At 46.9% G+C, this 19,792-nt stretch overlaps 1 protein-coding gene across 2 annotated transcripts in view; it reads left to right on the forward strand.

The window, feature by feature from the left end:
- Nucleotides 1-19,792, forward strand: part of ppargc1b (peroxisome proliferator-activated receptor gamma, coactivator 1 beta) — an 86,124-nt gene that overhangs the window by 58,358 nt on the left and 7,974 nt on the right. For both annotated transcript variants that reach the window (XM_069710102.1, XM_069710103.1), the window contains exons 2-9: nt 447-632; nt 5,049-5,249; nt 12,699-12,824; nt 14,592-15,654; nt 16,024-16,069; nt 17,749-17,813; nt 18,569-19,208; nt 19,681-19,738. In XM_069710102.1, the coding sequence (XP_069566203.1) occupies nt 447-632; nt 5,049-5,249; nt 12,699-12,824; nt 14,592-15,654; nt 16,024-16,069; nt 17,749-17,813; nt 18,569-19,208; nt 19,681-19,738 (2,385 nt within the window). The remainder of the gene's footprint in view (nt 1-446; nt 633-5,048; nt 5,250-12,698; nt 12,825-14,591; nt 15,655-16,023; nt 16,070-17,748; nt 17,814-18,568; nt 19,209-19,680; nt 19,739-19,792) is intronic.

Raw genomic sequence — 19,792 nt, forward strand, 5'->3', positions numbered from 1 at the left:
CCAACAGTGAACAGGGTAATAATATACAGTGTATGCCAGATGATGGAAGTTTTTATCCAGAGAGCCTTACAGTGCTGCATACATATTTTAGAAATGTGGGCCCGATGGGAACTAAACCTCTTAGTTCTAACAATGGCTGCTGCTGCACTGAGTGACGATCTTCACAGAAAAGCTCCGGTATCACAGAGGGAGTCGAAATATTCCCATGTTTGGTAGCTTGTGTTTCAGAGAGTTTCCTTTCTTTGTGGCATAAAAGGGCAAAGTGACAGACACCAGTGACGCATTCGGAGACCCTCTGGGGATCCATCAGCACCTCCATTTTGATTTATTTTTTCTTGGTTCACATTTTACAAAGTTACTTTTTTTGGTCTGTATCTCTGGGAGCTCTGCTTTGATCTCGGATGTTTTACTAACGCGACCTTTCCCATTTATTTTTCCGTCTTCAGTATGGGGAGGAGGAGGTGTGTTCAGACCGCTTGGACACCGACTTCCCGGACATCGACCTCTCCCAGCTGGACACCAGCGACTTCGACAGCGTCAACTGCCTCAGCGAGCTGCAGTGGTGCAACGATCAGCCGGCGGATGTGTCGCCGGCCTCCATCCATTACAGTTCAGCAGATGAGCTCTTCGAGGTGAGGTTTTCATCACCAACGGTACCGCACAACTGATGTCGCTCTGAAGTCGGCCGTGGACTCGTTCTACTGCCGCACAGGCCTCAAAAACTTAAACACCTCTCGTTCCACATTGATTTACGTGTAAATTCGAAATGTTTTTATTGCAGCATCTATCTGTGAAAAGATAAATCTCGCTCTAAGGATGATTGCATTTGAGCTTTAATGCTAATCTGCAAGAGTCGGTCCTGGAAAATTCTTCGATTTAGGAATAACGTGCTGCTGTACCCCTGAAATGCAACATCAGTGTCTCAGCATCATAGAACATAGATTATTTTCTTGAGGGCATCTTTCCAAGTTCAAATATAACTTACAATAATTAGCATGGTTGATGTCGTTCAGTGTTAGTGTATTCCTATGGTGGTGTTGAGGGTATTCTGTTCTTCAGCTCGGGTTTCCGTCACGTTCTTCTTCTTCTTCTTCTCAGTGTTTGTACGGTAGATCTGAACAGGTAGATTTGTGTTCCAGTGTTTGGTGGTCAGAGGAGGTGAACTATTATTACGTGGCCAAATTCACCATATTTTTCTTTTTACACCACAGTTTACGAACTATCTGCTACTTCACATTATATTTGTGAAATGAGAAGAGCACGGGGTGCCGGGCCCGAATCATGTGGCAGTGCTCCTCATTTCACAAAAATAGATCCAAATGCTGCAGGCTCTTTTTTTTCTTCAAAAAAGAGTTCATGACTTGTCTGAATCAGACGCATCTTTTTGTTTTGTTATATTTTTAAGGGCGGTCTTGTTTTGAACGGCCTTGCTCACAATATAAAACAGATCTACAGTGTTTTATTATCGTGGACATTTTGAAATACGTATTTATTGATTTCTGCTATTTTAGAAATTAAACAAAGTGTTATTTTGATGTGGTCATTTGACTTGCACCACACGCTCCTGGTAACCCCAGGCCCTTCACAGATTTCTCGGCCTCGGGGACACTTGGAACAACTGCCAAAGTTTCTTTTGCTGTCAACACACTTGCAAAACCTTTCTCCTAATGCCCGTGCTGCAATTTTGGGCATGCAGCACATCTCGGAGGGAAATGCCAAGAAAGTAATCTCCAGTTACGCCGAGTGTAACACGATGATGGAAGCAGTCCATCAGTTTGGATCGGCCTGATGCTCCGACAGGGGCCAACAAAAAGTCTTTAGGCTCCAGTATCCGGTGCCCTTCCTGGATGAATTCAAGGAATACCCTTCCTGTTTATCTATATCTGAAACGCCGAATCATTGATTAGCTATAGGTTTCCAGCTCCAGCGAAGTCTCGTCGTCCCATTACGGCGGCTCGATCGAGCGCATCTCGAAAGCAAAAAGACGACGACAGGGAGATAAAGTAGCATTTAAGTCCGGCTCATCGGCTGTGTAATGCAACTCTGGTGGAAATTGCTCTGAAGCCGCGATGCACCGCTGGAGTATTGGTTTAAATGAAGGCAGGCAAAGCATGATGGGAATGCAGGTGGAGTAAACAGCGACTGTCTCCGTCTGCAGTCTGTTATTTTTTTTATTTTTTTTTTCCACTTCGATCCCCATTAGCCGACGCCGAAGTGACTGTTTGTCTTCCCGCTGCTGACACGAAGGAAAACTTTACAAAGCAAGTTGCAGGACAGACTCCGGGGACTACATTACCAGGAACGGATATTTGTATTGACGGCGTAATCTTTGCGAGAACGCTACGAGAAACAAGATGCTTCATTTTCTGAGATCTGCCGCCGACAATGTTCAGCTGATAAAGACTTTGAGAAGACGTGAAGTGGAAACAGACGCATTAATCTCTCTATTTTTCTCCCTCGTCTGTTCTGTCTCACCGTATTTTAACTACTCTATCGTTTATATTATCTCTTTTTTTTCTTCTTCTCTCGATCTCTTTTAATTTTCAGTTTGTTTTTCTTTCAATTGTTTCTTTTTCTTTTTTTTTCTTTAAACACATTTCTGTTGTCTCTGCTCTCCTTTCTCTATTTCTGTGCCCTTTGCTCTCTCTCTCTCTCAACACTTTCAATCCATATTTTGTAGATTACACACATAGTATTACTTTTTTTTTTTTTTTTTCTCCATCCTCTCTCTTGTACCTCCTACACAGCTCACAAAGACAGACGGATATTTTCTCTCTCACGTCTGCCACCTACCAGTCCCCCGTCGTTCCCCTTGATATATTACATTCCAGCCAATATCATATTGATCAGACTAATACGGCGTCGCAGACGCTCGGACGGCGTTTGATTATAAACACAAGTAATGAATAGAGTGATGAGCAGACGGATGAAGCCACCCCCGTGTCTCCGTCTCTGTCTCTGCGCCGCCTGTCAGTAAGCCACTTATTTACAGTAGCGTATCGGAATCTAATCCCATGTTGGAATTGATCGTGTTCGTGTGGAAGGACTTCATTTAACCTTGGAGAGCAGAGAGAGAGAGGAAGGGATCGAGTTAGAAATGTTATTATAGGTTATTTCTTTAATAACGGTGATAATCATGGTGTCTGTGTTTCTAAGTAAACAGTTATGCTGCCTTCTATCTTTCTCTGTATGTTGAGACCCCTGTTTCTACAGATTAATCTAATTATTTTGCCAGGAACTCCTATTAATATCCAGCTAATCTAGTTATTTTAATCAGGTGATATTCATGAATGCCTCTGAATGTACAAACATACTGATAATCAGAGGAAAGACGCTCCGCCCCGTTTTTTTTTTTTTGTTGTTTTTTTTCCCCAAGTGAGGAAATTAAAATGTTCACAGTTTTCTTGATCAGGTTGCAATTTGTTCACATGTTTTGAATGTTTAAAGGTCTAAAGCATATATCCTGCAAGACAGCCAATAGAAGTGCCTTAAGCTGCAATACCACTGAATGCCACTAGAGGTCGGCTCCATAGACTCCCATTCAACTTCTCTCATGGAATCCAAAGTCAATAAGTATTTTCCACTAGTTATCTCGGTGTTGTTAGCTAAAGTCACTCCTTCTTTTCGTTTTCTGGTGGTCCATCTGAAAATACTCATCAGTTAGAAAATAAGCTTCAAAAAAGACCTGTTTTTGGGGGCGTATCTTGTTTGATTGACAGGCCTGTGGCGCAGTCAGGTTACAGCTATCGGTGGGCGGGACTCAAGGCTTTATAAGGGCAGTTCACAAACCAACGGGTGACGTCACTGTCGGTTGCCGCTTGACTACGACTACACCCCTGCTGGTAGTGTTAAAAAACTCTTTCTGGTGACACATCCGATGTGAAAAATAAACAGCCAACTAAATGAGCTTGAAACCCATCAGGAGAAGATTCAAACCCGGGCCTCTGTTGATGTGGAAAATTGAGTAAACCAGGCAAAACAGAAAACATCTTCAACCCTGAGGCAACTCTAATCATCCAGAAGAGCATTATTATATTCACCCTCCGCTTTCCTTCTGACTACATTTTGAACAATCTGTCGATTGTTTCAAAAAACGCTGAGCGGCAGCTGAAGAGAAAGACGGGCGGCGGGTAAATGTAGTAAATAGTTTTGCCAGCCGGGGACAGATAGTGCCGGATGATAACAACAAAAAAAAAAAAAAAAGTGAGAAGAGACAGACGGATGAAGCTCGGCGGCTTCCCGTAGGCCAGCCGTGCTATCACCTCTCCACCAGACTCTGCTCTCAGCAAGATGGCAGCTCCATCACAGTAAACAACCCCCGTGTGGCTGCAACAGGACGGATGGACGACCCACCGGAGGGAGAGAGAGAGAGCAGGGTTGTTGTTGTTGTTTTTTTTAGAATGAAATTACAGATAAACAATATTTTTCCTCAAATCTGACCATTTTCATGCTTCCAAAAAAATGTGTTGAAAAGCGCGAACGCCGTCACGAGGAAGCGGCGCCGAGAGGCGGCTGAGTCACGCGAGTCGTAACGAACGAGGAGACGACGGCGAGGAACGCTCAGTTGTTCATTAAAAAGCGCTAACTCGACAGAAACGGGCGTTATCGGCGTTTCTGATGAGGTCAAAGGTCAGTGACATCATCGTAAATAACAGAGGATGGGCTTTTAGATTACAGATGATTAGCGTGAATGGAGGATGATGGAGGGTGTGTGTGCAGTGACACACAGCTTCCAGATGCTCTTTGATGACCGCAATTTACAGCCATGCTGATGCCTTGAGACGAAACCTGCCTCGAATCTAAAAAGGAAAATATTCACAGAATAACCTTCGAAATGCGTTGAAACAAACTGTGATCTTGTAAATGAATTTTTTTTTTCCCTCCCTAATTGAACCGGTTCTCTTTCTTTCTTTCTTTCTTTCTTTCTTTCTTTCTTTCTTTCTTTCTTTCTTTCTCTCTTTCTTTCTTTCTTTCTTTCTTTCTTTCTCTCTTTCTTTCTTTCTTTCTTTCTTTCTTTCTTTCTCTCTGTGTGTTCGACTCTCTTCCAGATAGAAGAGGAGAACGCCGCTCTGCTCGCCGCCCTGACCGACAGCCTGGATGGCATGGTGGACGCCGAGGTGGGCGGGCTCTCCGTCTTCCCCGCCCTGGGGGAGGAGCCCAGCCAAGGAGAGGGAGAAGAGGACGGCCTTCCTCTCAGCGCCGGGGACTTCAGCCAGTCCCTGGGGGCCGAGACAGAGGACCCCTCTCTGGTAAGGACACCTCTTTCCTCTCGGTCTCCCGCCGTCGTCTGGACGTTGCGGTTTTGATTATTTACCTTCACCCGCCCCGTGTGGGTCCCAGCACATATCTGAGCACGATCACGTTAAAGAGCCCGATGTCCTCACCCCAGATACCCTCGTGTCCCCTTGTCGTCGGCGGCCTGCGAATCAAAAGTCCGTCGCCGCCCGTTGAAGTGGATCCCTTTAATGCGCGCTTCAAACGCCGCCCGCCACCTCTCCCACCCTCCGCCACGCTGCGCCTCTCCTTTCCCGTGCTCTCCCTTCTTCCTTTCTCCCCAGCATCTCAATCTGTGTCGCGTTTGCTAACCTTGATGTTCCCCTTGTTGGCCCTGCGAGGTTCAAAGTCTGCCTTTAACTCCGGGAAAACAGAGTGGCGCTGAGGCACAAAGAGTAACCTTTCATCCAGCCCGGGCCTCCGTGTGTGTGTGTGTGTGTGTGTGTGTGTGTGTGTGTGTGTGTGTGTGTGTGTGTGTGTGTGTGTGTGTGTGTGTGTGTGTGTGTGTGTGTGTGTGTGTGTGTGTGTGTGTGTGTGTGGACCATATTGTGTGTGTGTGGACCACGTATCATTGTAAGACAGAGTGATAAAGTTTGAAATCCATCAGAGGACACTTTGCAGATCCTTATTCGGGGATTTATATAAAAATCGAATCTTTTGTTTGGGGGGGGGGAGATAAATTTAAGTCAAACTAATACTAAAATAAACAATGCAAGGTATTTTAAAAGCCCAAAAATAGAAAAAATATATATATACAAAATGTTAAAGATAGGAGAAAACCAGATGTTTAGGCCCTTTAAGAACTTGAATAAACTCTAATAAGTGAGTACATTGTCGTAGAAATGATGATTAAAACTAAGATCCAAAATAAGAGATCATTTTCCCTTTAAAATCAGAATCAGGTTTAACGTTGAGGATGTGGACAAAATGTCCTCACAAGTGTTTTGAGCTGAGAGTGTGTGTGTGTGTGGTCTTCAAGCACATGCTCGAAGTTAATGTGTGTGTGTGTGTGTGTGCCCCCCCCCCCTCCCACACACACCTCTTTCTCTTTTCACACAGTGCCTTCCTCTCTGTTGTCTCTCTGGGCCCCTCCATCGCTCTCTGAAACACATTTCTAGGAACAAACCTTGTTTTTCTCCCCTCACCACCAACCCCCCCCCCCACCTCCCCACCCCCGCCATTATCAGCTCCTTCCTGCACCTGAGCCACACCGCCTCCCCCCGTCCCCTCCCAAGAAAACCTCCATGTCATCATACAGGAACAACAAATTGCCGTATCTCTTGACGGGTGAACATCGTGGCCTACTTTCCCGTTCAGAACGCCGGCCTGCGACCGGCCGCCGCAGTTTAATTGAAGCAGGAAGCCGTTTCACTGCAGTAAACGACTTCTGATTACCACCGTAATGTGGCCTTATTGCACTTGTCAAGATGAATTCAGCCCGCTTCCTTAATTTGACTTAAATTTCACAGCGAAATGGGGGAAGGAGGGAGGAGGGGACGGGGAGGGAGGGGGGGGGGCGCTTCCATAGTTTCTTTCTAGCGCGCTCTGATTTAGAGGCGGCCTGCAAAGATACTATTGTGAATACCTACGAGCGTAAATATTCACCGAGACGCTCTCGCTTTTCTCATTTGCAATTACGCAGCGAGCCGAACTATAAAACAAGTCCGACGGACATTTGTTGAGCTTTAAAATGTGAGGTCGGGTGTTCAGGGGGAGACAACAGTGGGCAACAGGACTCCCGAGGAAGAAGGAGTTTGGCTTTTGCGAATCATTAGAGGTCAAATGTGTTTCATTTCTTTTGGATGTTGAATAAGTTTCCCTGTTTCTGAAACGGTTGATTTAACTCCTAAAACATCTGTAAAATGATACCAACAAATAAATAAAGGAGTATTCTCCTCAGTCCTGCTGTGTTCGACATATTGAATATGAGGTTAATGTAGGTTTACGAACAAAACCCTCGTAGTTAGAGAACGATCCCGCTTTCGGTTAAAATGATGACTCAAAACGTGCTTAAGTTATGCTAATGTTATCGTCATGGAAACTGCAAACTCAAGTTCAAAGACAAAAAAAAACAAAAAACGTCCCAACTCGTGGCTAGAAACTAAACAGCGAACTTGTGCACCCACGTTCTTTAATTGTTTACGTGACTTACTTAATTAAAAAAAAAAAAAAAAATGTACCAAGGAAGAAGGCATGCTGGGAAATATGAAATAGTTAACAGAAACACAGTTACATCCAGTACAGGAGGCGAGTTCGACCTGAGGTCTCAGCATTCGATTTTTAAGAGTACAGAGATTTCATAACTGTTAAAACCAAAGCTGCAAATATAGAAATAGAAGAAAAAAACAAGTTGAAATGAATGAAAACGTTCTCCGGTCTGCAGGTTCTCTGCGGTGGTTCAGTCCTGTGTTACAGAAATGACCCGAGGAAGCGGCATTCCTTCCAAATTGGTGCAAATGATAATGACTTCGACGACCTTCGATGTTTCAGGGCACTTTGTCAGCGGTGGAAGCCAAAGGAAAAAAAAGATCCCAGGCCTCTCGGCAGTAACCAGTCACTGTGTGGCGTGCAGTACGTCGGCATAGCAACGGCAACGCAGGGAGGCAGCCGGGCGGAAACGCGATGCCGTTGCCGCGGTCTCGTTTTTTTGTATTTTTTTGCCGCGAAGGTATTGTTTAGTGCAAAACAACAGATGGGCGACACCTGGAGGTCGACCGCCGGAAACGTGATTGAATGTCGCGGTCCGCCACGCTTTGATCCAAAGTGTTTTTTTTGTGAAAATGAAGGTTCCCGTTGGGCAAAAAAAATTCAGGGAATTTTTGGAAACTCATTTCCAGACAGGGAAAGTTCAGGACTTTGATAAAAAAAAAAAATTGGGAAATGTAGCTTATTAGGTTGCGAGCTAATTACCATCATTGTTGGATAACTTCTTTGCCGCCGCGTCCAGTATTTCGATTCATTATTAATTTCTTTCGCTGTCGGTGCAGACGGTTCATTATGGCTCAGGGGAGTCTGACAGCGGACTCGGAGAGAGTGGGAACCCCGGAGAGAAAAACCTGAGTCTCCTTACCATGAAAAGATTAAACTAAACAAGACGGAGCAGCAGTTTGAAGCCGAAACAGCAGATTGGGAAGTGATGGCGTGGAGTTCAGAAGACAGATGGACGCGATGCGTACACTTTAAACTTCACAGCACAGATTATTTTTCGGCGAGATGATGTTTTGTGCTCGAGGAGTCGTTTCTATTTTCAGAGAATTTTTTTTCCACTAAATTTAAAAACCCAACCAGTCAGTTGGTACAAAAATATGAATATCCCTAATTCATCCTGCATTTAATTAATGCAGTAAGCCCTGCTTTTGAACCCCGCTCACCTCCTTCTCGTGACATATTCCGCGCCGACCTTTAACCCCTCACCCTTAATTACGCAACAGTAGAGCCGAGGAAGTCTTTTCTACTCAGTCAGCTGGTTGTTGCTTCTCACCTCACAAACGCAATTCCCCTTTTTTCCGTCACAAACACCACGCCACTACTAATTCCAGTTCCCAGCTCCAGCGCCTGCGTCTCGATCATTTCCCTCGGGCGTCGTCTCGGTAGCACCTGCAGGCAGCAAGTCGGAGTCGAGCATCGCTTCGGGGAGTGTTCCTGCATCCGAGACGAGATGCGTCGTGTCACTTTTCAAACCGCTGGAAAAAAATACTGAAAGTTCTTCCAATGCGGAGAAGAAGAAAAAAGAAAGTTGTCGGTCTGCTTCGTCATGACCAGATTTAAAATAGTCACACAAGCAGGTGACAGAAGGAACGTGATTAAAGTGCTTTTAAAATGAGAATGTGAGACACCTCTTGTGACATGTGGCGCGCTGATTGATCAATTAAAGCCCTTTTTAGTGTTTTAAGATGAATAACTACTCTGCAACTACTTTTACTAATCGATAACGGCCACTTAACTGTATTCATACCAAAGTTTTTATAGTAAAACATGTTTACCCAACAGAAGTACTCATATTTAGTGGATATCAGAACTCTCAATGACCCCATAATTGGTTCATTAATATTTTTCAGTCATGATTTATCTTTTTTTTCTTCCATTTTTGGTCAAAAATGCGTGAAACAAGACAAAGTGACAAAATGATTTATTCTTCTGTCCTTTATATTATATATATATATACACTCCCTGATTTCCCCAGGAGAGTTTTTGTAATTTCTTTTTTTTGTATTTGTTAATTCGCTTCTCTGCTGTGTGTCAAACTGTGACCCGGACCTCTGACAGAGAGGATAAAGAGAATATTTCACTTTACTGTGTATGAATCATATCACCCTCCATCACCGCTCTGTTTCCATTTCGTAAAGTATCAGTGGCAAAAATAGCAACCTGACATTCACGTCCACTCACACAGAAAAGCCTGGTGTAATAACATTATGCTCTTCACTCGACTGAACCTGCCAGATGTCTGTCTGTCTGTCTGTCTGTCTGTCTGTGTGTGTGTGTGTGTGTGTGTGTGTGTGTGTGTGTGTGTGTGTGTGTGTGTGTGTGTGTGTGTGTGTGTGTGCGTGTGTGTGTGTGTGTGTTTGATCCCCTATTTCCATCAGTTGAGTGGTTTACCGTCACATGACTGCTGTCACTCATGTGCTCAGGCCTAAATGTGTGGCGCTGCCCTCTACTGGAGACAGGTGATACTGCAAGATGACCTCACCTTCATGTCCTGCTGTCACGCTGACTGTGTGTGTGTGTGTGTGTGTGTGTGTGTGTGTGTGTGTGTGTGTGTGTGTGTGTGTGTGTGTGTGTGTGTGTGTGTGTGTGTGTGTGTGTGTGTGTGTGCGCGCGCACACACCTGCCTGCTCATGTGAACACACACAGGTCAAATTCAAAAAACATATCAACATGTCATAATTCTAATTTGATCTGATTTAATCACCTGTGTAAGATTTTATATAAATTATTATAATATTATTAAGCTAAACTATTCTTGAATAAGCCTCTATGTCGATCTTGTTCTTGTTAAGGAAACACGTATTATTTACTTTTTGTTTAATTGATGTCGAACAGAGCAGCTCTGAAGCCGTCGTGAAGCTTCCCGTGTACTCGCACCTCGTGTTTGAGGTGCACTTCAAATGTTTCTTCACGTTTTCATGCACTTGTCACTTTTTATTTGAACTTATAACCCCTTGTTGATATGCAAGCCCCTCCCCTCCACCTCCGCGTCTTCATGCCTGCTTTGACTCACGTCTCTGGTCACGTGTGTGCACCGTGTGTGTGTGTGTGTGTGTGTGTGTGTGTGTGTGTGTGTGTGTGTGTGTGTCCCACCGCAGAACAAGGCCTCCATTGATGGTCCCACTGGATCTCTGGGAGGCGTCCAGACTAGAGTACGGCAGCGCGAGGAAGAGTAGAGTAGAGTAGAGTGTTTGAGAGCTTTTACAGTGTTTCAAACAGACACAAACCTTCAGTTTCCTCTTCACTCTGCTCAATGGGGCTCTCAGAGGAGCATCATCGCGCACCCGGAGCCAAGTTGGCTCGGCCACAAAGGGGGCCGCGGTGGCCCCATTAGCGATGCGGGCGATCGGCCCGTTCGGTGGTTTTGACCCAGATAGTATTCTGCTCCGATGGGTACTGATATTGTACTCGTTAAAGCGTGAGTGATAAAAATAAATAAAAAAAGGTGGTTTAACTGTGACCTGCAGGTCGGCAGCATGATCGCAAAACAATCATCAGCTGGATTCTTGTTTACTTTCCTCCCATAAAAAAACAACCTTCCCACCTCATGAGATTTATAGCGAACCTTCTGACAGTATCTTCTCATAAACATGTACTGTGTGCCAACCTAAAAGCATCTGAAGCGGCATTAAAAGCTCCTCTCGGACATACGGACCTCCTCGTCTAAAAGTGAATGAGCAGGTCTCCTTCGTACTTATCGTGTTCTGGAGCCATTATTCAGGTCCGGTGGACTCTGATGGCTTCATATTCAATCGGGAGCAAGAAGATCATAAACATACAACATGTGAAATGTGCAAAATGTATGCACACGTGTCACGTAGCTATCTGGCTTTAAAGATAGTAACTTGTGGTAAAATGCTAATAAGCTTCATCCGTACTTGCGATCAACGCTCGTGCTGAAGCTGAATGTTTCCGTTTAAAAGATCAGTCAGCTGAGCAGACATGACGGTACGTTCACTACCGAGCTGACACGGTACCACAGAAACACGTCTCATCGGCCGGCAGGTGTTAAATGAAACTCGAGACGCTCGGAGCCGGTGTCTCTAAATACTGCATTACCCAGAAGCCACAGCTGTCAGCTGCTGTTGAGAGGAAACGTAAAAGCACAACGTAAAGTTCCAGCAAAGTCCAACTGCCTCGTTGTTGAGACTGAAATAAAGTTTCAGATGTACGAGAACAGACGAATTCATGTAATTTGACCCTCATTTCGTATTTCAGTGGGCAAATAATATGTAATTCTCGCTTAATTATTCTTCAGCAGGGATGAAATTGTTTACAAACACAGTCAGGTGACCTCGGCCATAAAGAGATGAGGACCTCCAACGTGGCCGCCGGAGGTTTATATTCCACTAAGTGAACCCTCTGCATGCGCGGACCTTCCCGTCCACGTCCTCATCACATCTGTGTTTTCCTACATCGTCTTCTGGAGCAAAAGCTGCTCAGCTTAGAGGGGGATTTTCTCCCTAAGCTGATTTATATGAGCTGATAGGCCTGTCATGAAGCAAAAGGCCCTGAAATGAATGGATGAACAGACAGATGAGATATATTTTATTTTTTTAAACGATGAAAGGATAATCGAGCAGTTATTTGAAAGGTTAATATCGAGGGAAGGCCTTCACGAGAGGTGCGCTTCGGTCCGCGCTCCAACTTCCTGTTTGATCTGGAGGAAGAAGAGCTGTAAGGTGGGAGAGAGAGGAAGACGAGTCTGAGGACGGACGGATGAAGAAGATAAACCGGTTAGGCTCTTTAATGGGAAACCTGAATTTTGCCATGTCGCTGTCAAGCTTTGGTGACGTGATGAATGTACAGTATCGTGACCTCCTCCTGCACATGATTCCCCTCTACAAACATCCGTCTGCAGCGCGTTAACAGTTGACAGGAACTAGATTAAAACTTGGAACGAAGGCCTGACCCGATCCGCCGGCGGTTCGAATCCCGGCCGGCCCGGACCGTTCCCTGCACGTCGTTCCCCCTCCGCTCTCTTTCCTTTAGTTTTCCTCTCCGTCTCTACTGAAGCCATCGAACGAAGGCCAAAATCCCACTTTCACCTTTCTACAAACCCTTCTACCGGGACTGAAGACTAAACTTTCATTATTATTCGTGCTTCTAAAATGTATTTTACACGCTGGAAGTCAAATCGATATATTTTGATGGATGCTGTTACCTAACTTTTATCTCTGCATCTCCTTCTTCTTCTCCTTCTTCTTCCTCCTCAGCTGAAGAAGCTGCTGCTGACTCCACCCAACGTGCCCGCGGGCATCGACGTGCACAAAGACGGAGTCCACGGCCGTCGCTACGGCAACAGAAGCCTGCACCTGCGGCCGGTCAGACCTCCGGCTAAGGTGAGGCGCGAATGAGCGCACCGTTAACTTGCGAGACGTCGGCGACCTGTCTGCACGGGTTGCCGTGGTAACGGTAACGCCGGGTCGCTTGAAGACAAACCCGCGGTGTCCAAACCCAACCGGCGACGGGTCTCTTTTTTATCGAGTTTACTTTAATGAGGAAGGATTTCACGACTCTCCGCAGCGCAGCCGGACGTTTTCCTCAGAACAAAGCAACACTTCTCATTTTCCAAAATAACAACATATATATATTTTTTTTTTTTTTTTGGGAATAAAAAAAAACTCGGGAGCCCGTCGAGCTCGCCGAGACCTTCGGCCGCCGCCGGTGATGGATGGGGCGTTGGGGAGGAGAGGACATTTACAATGGCTGCTGCTGTATGACTTAGCAGTAATTGGATAGCTGCTAGCATTGTGCTTCAAGTGGTCATTGATTACAACACCGGCCATTTATCTTGTACGAGCACAGAAGCACGGCGAGCCTTCACGCCGACTTCTGCTTCCCGCTCCGGCTTAAAAAAAAAAAAAGAGGAGGATAGAGAATACCCAGAGGAAGCGGCGCGGGGATACGCCAAGTCTGGATCCGCCACACAACCTCCTCACCTCGCTTTGTGAGCGGGAGAGCTTCGGTTTTTAGAGCAGCGTGGCTTCGCGGCGGGAGTACTGGCTGACCCTCCGTCCTCTTCTGGATGAGGAATGTGGAATCAGCCATTTCATCGCAGCTGCACACCGAACCATCCCTCACCGAGTCGGAAGCAGAATTTCCTGCCGTGTGCTCGGTCGATCCGGCGTCCACGGCAGGAAATTGGAAGACGCGACCCCAAAACGCTCGCGGGGTTTGTTTTCCTCGTTTTGGTGGTTCGTTGTTGTTGTTGTTGTTGTTTTTTTCCTTTCTTTCTCTCTCGTGAACAACTTCAGAGAAGTTGATGAAAAAAGAAAAATGTTTTGGCGTCGGTTCCTCGGAATTAAAGACTGAAGTCGGCATATTGCGCTGAAAACCGACCGGCGCTCTTCTTCCTACGTCGTCCACCAAAACAGGTTGTTTTTTTTTCCTGAGTACGGCATATTTAAAAAACAAAAATAGTTTTAATGAACGCCGGCAGCTTGACGAGGTGCTGAACGTTTATTCTGCTCCGAACGCTGAACATTCACAGAGTTGAAAAACGTTGGCGCTGCACTCGTCACTGTCAACAGCCGTCCAATGACAGCGAAGGAGGGGCGGGACAAACGCGATTACCCACCAACACCGGTTGCTGATTGGTCCGCCCCTTCGGAGCGGTGGCTAACGCTAATACGAGCCGAGAAGCCTCAGTAGTGCTGTCGTTGATGCAGGTTTATAAAATAGTCAATCTTTTAATAATTAGTCATTTCTTTTAAAAGAAGCGTTTCATCTTTTATCATTTTCAAAATGTGAACAAATTTAAAATGACTTTTTATTTAAAAAAAAAACTTTTGAGTGACTGAGACATAACTATCAGCTGATTTCGATGTCGTACTCGTTGTTCTATTCTCACGTTTCATTAACATTATAAAGGAATCTGTTTTTCTTCGACTGCAGTGAAAGTTTTTCTCTGCAAATGAGTTTCTCTCGTGGAAAAAATGGATACGATGCAAACGTGGGTGAAAATACATCTAAAAACAATCTTCTTGGGTTTTTGGGTTGAAAACGGAAACGCTAAAAACAGAAGTTATTTGAGCTGGAAAACCTCCTGAATTCTTGTTTGTCCAAAAGCAACAGTTTTGAGGGTGTTTGTTTGTCTCCGCCCTCAGAGCGACCTCCCTCAGGAGAGGAAGCCCCGAGCGGTGCGTCCGGCCGGGCGTCTGTGCACCGAGCTGCACCGCCACCTCACCACCGCCCAGGACACGGAGGACGCCCCGGCCGCCGACACCGAGGAGGACGAGGAGGAGGAGGAGGAGGACGAGGACAGCGAGTCGGAGGAGGAGGAGGAGGAGGAGGAGGAGGAAGAGGATGAAGAGGAGGAGGAGTCTTCCTGCAGCGAGGTGGAGGGTGTGGCCGCCGTCCCCGCCGAGCCAGCGAAGCCTCAGTTCAGCTCGGAGAAAGAACTGCACTCGGTGGTGGAGCTGATCACGTACATGCACACCTACTGCCTGCCCACGCGCAAGCAGCAGGGCTGGGAGCGCAAGGACCGCGACCTGCCGCGGCCCCGGGCCCGACCCGAGGCCTCGCGCCCGACCGCCACAAACTCTCACAGCAGAGTCGTGCTCGTGGCCGGTCCCGGGACGAGCGGGGGTCTGACCGGGTCGGGCGGCGCCCCGCGGAGGCTCCCCTTCGCTCGGCGAAGGGAGATGAAGGCCAACTCCCTCCTCCGCGAGCTCCTGCAGCAGAGCAGCTCCTTTGACGTGAGCAAGCCTTACAGACTGCACAGCCCACCCTACTCCCACTCCCACAGCCCCAACAGAGGAGGAGGAGCGCTTGCTCCTTCTGCTCCGGCTAAATCAGCCCCGCCGCCGCCCAGCTCCAACAACCCCAAACCGGAGCTTTGTCAAGACTCTTCCTCCCCCGAGGGGAGAAACTACCCCTCCGAGCCCCCGCCGAGCCTGGAGGAGGCCGCGGAGAACGGCGGCTCCTTCTCGGTGCGGCGCTCCAGACGACTGGCCTCTTTCCCCAGCCGCTTCGCCAAGAGGCTGCGGCCTGGACGGGCGAGGAAAGGAGAGGGGAAGGACAGGGAGGAGCGAGAGGAGGGGCGAGCGGGAGTCAAACTCCTGCCGACCCAAGCGGGAGGAGGAACCACGACGGAGATGCAGCTGCAACAACTGACGTCTAGTAACATCAGACCTGCCACAACTGAGCCGACCAAACTCTGCTGCCACGGTTAGAAAACACAAAACGCTGCGTTCACACTGCTGGTTCTTATTCTCAGTTTTTATATATTGGATTATATCGGAATTACCTGGAATCCATATTTTACACACACGCTGGTTTACAGAACATGTTGTTGATCTCTTTCTCTTCATGAATCAAAGCATCGCTCCAAATTTGTGTCTCACTCGTCTCACCTTTAGATTTTAAAACATAAACCATATAAATAAAGTGTGACTGCTGCTCTGAGTCACACATGACAAAATATCCGACATGCTCAGTCGCAGCTTGAAGACACAAACGTTCATGTTTTCATACCGGTGTGTATGATAATCTAAAACATGGTTGTAACTGTGTTTTCTTTTTTATTTCTAATTGCAGAAAAGCGAGCCTGCCTCTGTCTGCCTCTCAACCCAAAGTCCACAGGGTGAGTATCTCTTAAAGTTGAAGTACCTGTGTTTTTTTCCAGCTCGGTAAAAGTACCCTAAAAAAAAAAAAAAAATCCAAAAGCTGTACTGTAGAAAAATGATCTCTTAGTTTATTACCAGCTATTGTGTGAACTAAAAAGACACCAACAAATAATTTCTTATGAGGAATAAGAAAACTGCAGCAGTAGTTTCCTGAGCTCCGTTTGGAAGATCTTAGAATTTATACTCTTTAGTTATATGAGTGAAATCTAATTTAAATAATCAAATGTACTCGCTGAGTCTGCGCTTTAATACTTCACGACAGTGCTCGACTGGACTCTTTGTGGCGGTACAGTTTCCCTGCTCGGTGTCTGATATAAATTCAACAAGACTGTTCAGCAGTGCTGCAGAAATGCATTCAGCATCGTGGGAATGGTTTATTTCTGAGTGCTGAGCGTGAGACCGATTCCATTAAGGAGCAGAGGATTGTTCCAGCTGTACTAATCTAGTGCTTGTAAACATGCAAATTACTGCGTTAATCACCTTTGCTGTAAATTGTAGCAAAAAAAAAAAAAAAATCAGCTCTAATTGATTTGATCCTATTTGGGTATTTGTTTCATTGTGTAAATTGTATAATCTAATGCTTCGTAATCTGCCGTAATTCAGAAATATTCTTGAGAAACGAGCATTCGGGCCGGAAGAGATGAAGTTAAAACCGTCGCGTGTCACTTACACACTCAACAACATGCAAAACACATCGATCTTGTACACGCGTGGTCACGTTCAGCATGCCAGATGTTGAATGCACCGTCTGTACCTGGACTATAAACCGCCGTCGGCCTGAGATGCGTCACCGAAAAACGTCATAAGTGAAAAAAGAATTGGGACAAGAACAGAGTCGGAGTCAGGTTCCATTTCTTTCAAAGGCTTTTCATGTAAAATCCCATTAAACTGCATTATACCTGTAACAAGATAAACCAAATTCATCAATTTTTTTTGGGGGGGATTTCAACATCCTCAATGAATCGGGACCCCTGGCTGGTTTACTCAGATTTGAATCTGTTTCCAAACAAAGAGACCACACTGCTCCTACTTTTCTAAATTGACCTGCCCACCCGTCCAGCCTCAAACGCTGGAACTTCTCCAGCTCCACGCCGTCTCAAAGCTGAATGGTCTTCCTGTAGAAACCCCTGGCGTCCGTCCATCTCCTAAATGAATCTGTCTTCTGAAGCGCTCGCTGAAAAAACAACAAGTATTTTGTGTGTGTTTTTTATTTTTTGTATTTTATTCTCCTGTTCGCTGTGGAGGGTAAGTAATATCCTGCCTGAAGCCAATCCACTCGGCACAGCTCCTGCCTTTCATGGCAACTGGAGAAACAGAAACAAGGCAGCCAGAAATAGCAGAGGAAGAATAGGGGGAGAAGACAGCCGAGTACATATGGTTGTTGTGATAAGGAATGAGGAGCGCCGAGAGATGCCAGTAGCATTTACAGGGAGACACATAATTCAAATTCAGCAGATATCAGCTGAGACCGTGCTGTTTTTTATTTTAAGGGAGAAAAAAAAAAAAAGAGAGAGATTTGACTGAGAGCCTTTTAAGGCTGTTATTGGATTCGTGTTCAATCTTTGAAAGCTGCCATGTATTCCAACATGACACAGCAATCTTTAATTCCTGCTTTGATCTGTCTCCTCGCCACCAGAGAGTCCCAGTACAGCACCAAGCCTTTTGAGCAGACGCTCAGTGTGGATCTGTGCGGAACGGCAGGTAAAAACACGTCTCTGTTTACTCGGTTGTTTCCACATGTGTTGATGTCAGCTCTAAAAGATGCAGTCGTAAGGGACGGGGATAGCGGAAGCCGCATCTCATTTTGTTTGGTATCGGAAGCAACAAGTCGCGGTGCGTCAACGCCATTGCGGAAAGATTGCTTCAAGGGCTGCAGATACTGAAAAGGGTCTGAAGGGAATAGTTTTGGGGAAATGTACTTAATCTTGCAGAGTTAGATGAGAAGATCAATGTGACTCACATGAAGCTGAAGCCTGTTGTCAGGGAGCTTTGCACAAAGACTGATAGCACGGGGAAGCAGATGGCCTGGATCCACTGAAATGTAGCCGCGAGCGGCAACGATCGGGGTCCGAGCAGCCTGCGAGCGGTAGAAGACAAGAAGCACGTGGAAGCAAACCGCACGGACGCATTGCAGCATTGGTGAGAAGATGTACTCGTCCAGGAACCAGTCAAACCACGAACCTGCGGATTCCCGCAGGAGGAATATACCGGTGGTAAAATTCAGGCAAAATATAGATGTCATTCTGATGATTTCTGGTGTACTGTTCAACATTTTGGTGAAATTTGATCAAACGTTTGGGGCAATAGAAAATGTGAAAATGGATCAGCAACATCCGAAGATTGTCCGGCCGAAGTTTGGGGACGATGAACCCGACGGTCGAAGGAGTTTCCCCAAAAGTAGGTTTTTAGAGAAAACGTAGCCGCTAACGTGCCGATTCATCATATTTCCCATCCAGGCCTGACTCCGCCCACCACCCCGCCTCACAAACCTGTGGAAGATGAGCTCTTCAAGCCGACAGAGGGAGGAAAGGGTGGCGGAGGAGTGGTCGGTGGCGGCAGCGGCGAGTCCGTCCACCCGGTCGCCAACGCCAACGTTGCCGCCAAGGGCTCGTCCTGGCTGAGCCGCGCTCACCACCAGCGGAAGATGCCGGAGCAGACGGAGCTGTACGCCCAGCTGCGCCGCATGGGCCAGGCGGGCGACAGCGACACCCACCGCAGCTTCGGCGACCACGACTACTGCGCGCTGAGCCTCGGCGAGAGCCGCAAGCGCAGCGCCGCGATCCTCGGCGCCATGTTGCAGGCGCACGGCAACGGAGGCGACGGAGTTCGGGCCCCGGCGCCCAAAGCGGCCGACGATCAGGTACCGGAGGCGAAGGGCGGGGAGAACGAGGAGAGGCTGGCGATGTCCCACGCCGCCGAGCCGCAGGAGCTGCAGACGACCGTGGTGATCTCGTGTTCGCCTCCGTCAGACTGCCAGTCGGCGGCCGCCACGCCGCCCGTTTCCGAAGAAGAGGCGGAGCGCTCGGCGGCGTCCCGCTCGCCCTCACCGATCCTCCACCTGTGTCCCGACTCCCCCTCCGGCAAGACAGACTCCAGGTGAGAGGAGGGGGGGGGGGGTGGTGGGAAGATGCGGGCCGAGGAGATTACACGGTGAAATGTAGAGCGTCAGAAGGATTGAGGCTTCTCATTCTTACATTTGAGATATTTATAAACTCAATAACAGCTTGATTCTACTCTGTTGTAGCTGCAAAAAAACACACACAAAAAAACCCGCGTCTGAGCACTCAAGCATGACTGATGGTTGAAGACTTGGCTGTCTTACATAGAATAAAGTGGTCATATCAGTTCTGTACATGGAGGACAAAGACGAGAGGAGTGACAGAGAACAGATGTCTCACTGCAGTCAGGAGGAGGCCCACTTTTTTTTTTTTGCCGCAGTTCACCTGTTTCTTCATGTCTTGACATTTCAGTTTCACCTTGTGTCCGTCCTTTTCTCAATTACTATCCCCTCTCTCTCTCTCTCTCTCTCTCTCTCTCTTTCCCCCTCCACTTCCTCGTCCTCCTTTAGTGAGAACTCGGAGATCTGTCCTGACGACAAGCAGAGGAACAAAGCCAAGTCTGACGAGGTACGGAGGACCACTCCTGCTCTGTGCTAATGAATTACTGAAACTTTTAGCTTT

Source organism: Brachyistius frenatus, unplaced genomic scaffold, assembly GCF_029030835.1.
Source record: "Brachyistius frenatus isolate BFR_SWC_R1_liver_20210118 unplaced genomic scaffold, ASM2903083v1 Contig_89, whole genome shotgun sequence".
Lineage (NCBI taxonomy): Eukaryota > Metazoa > Chordata > Actinopteri > Embiotocidae > Brachyistius > Brachyistius frenatus.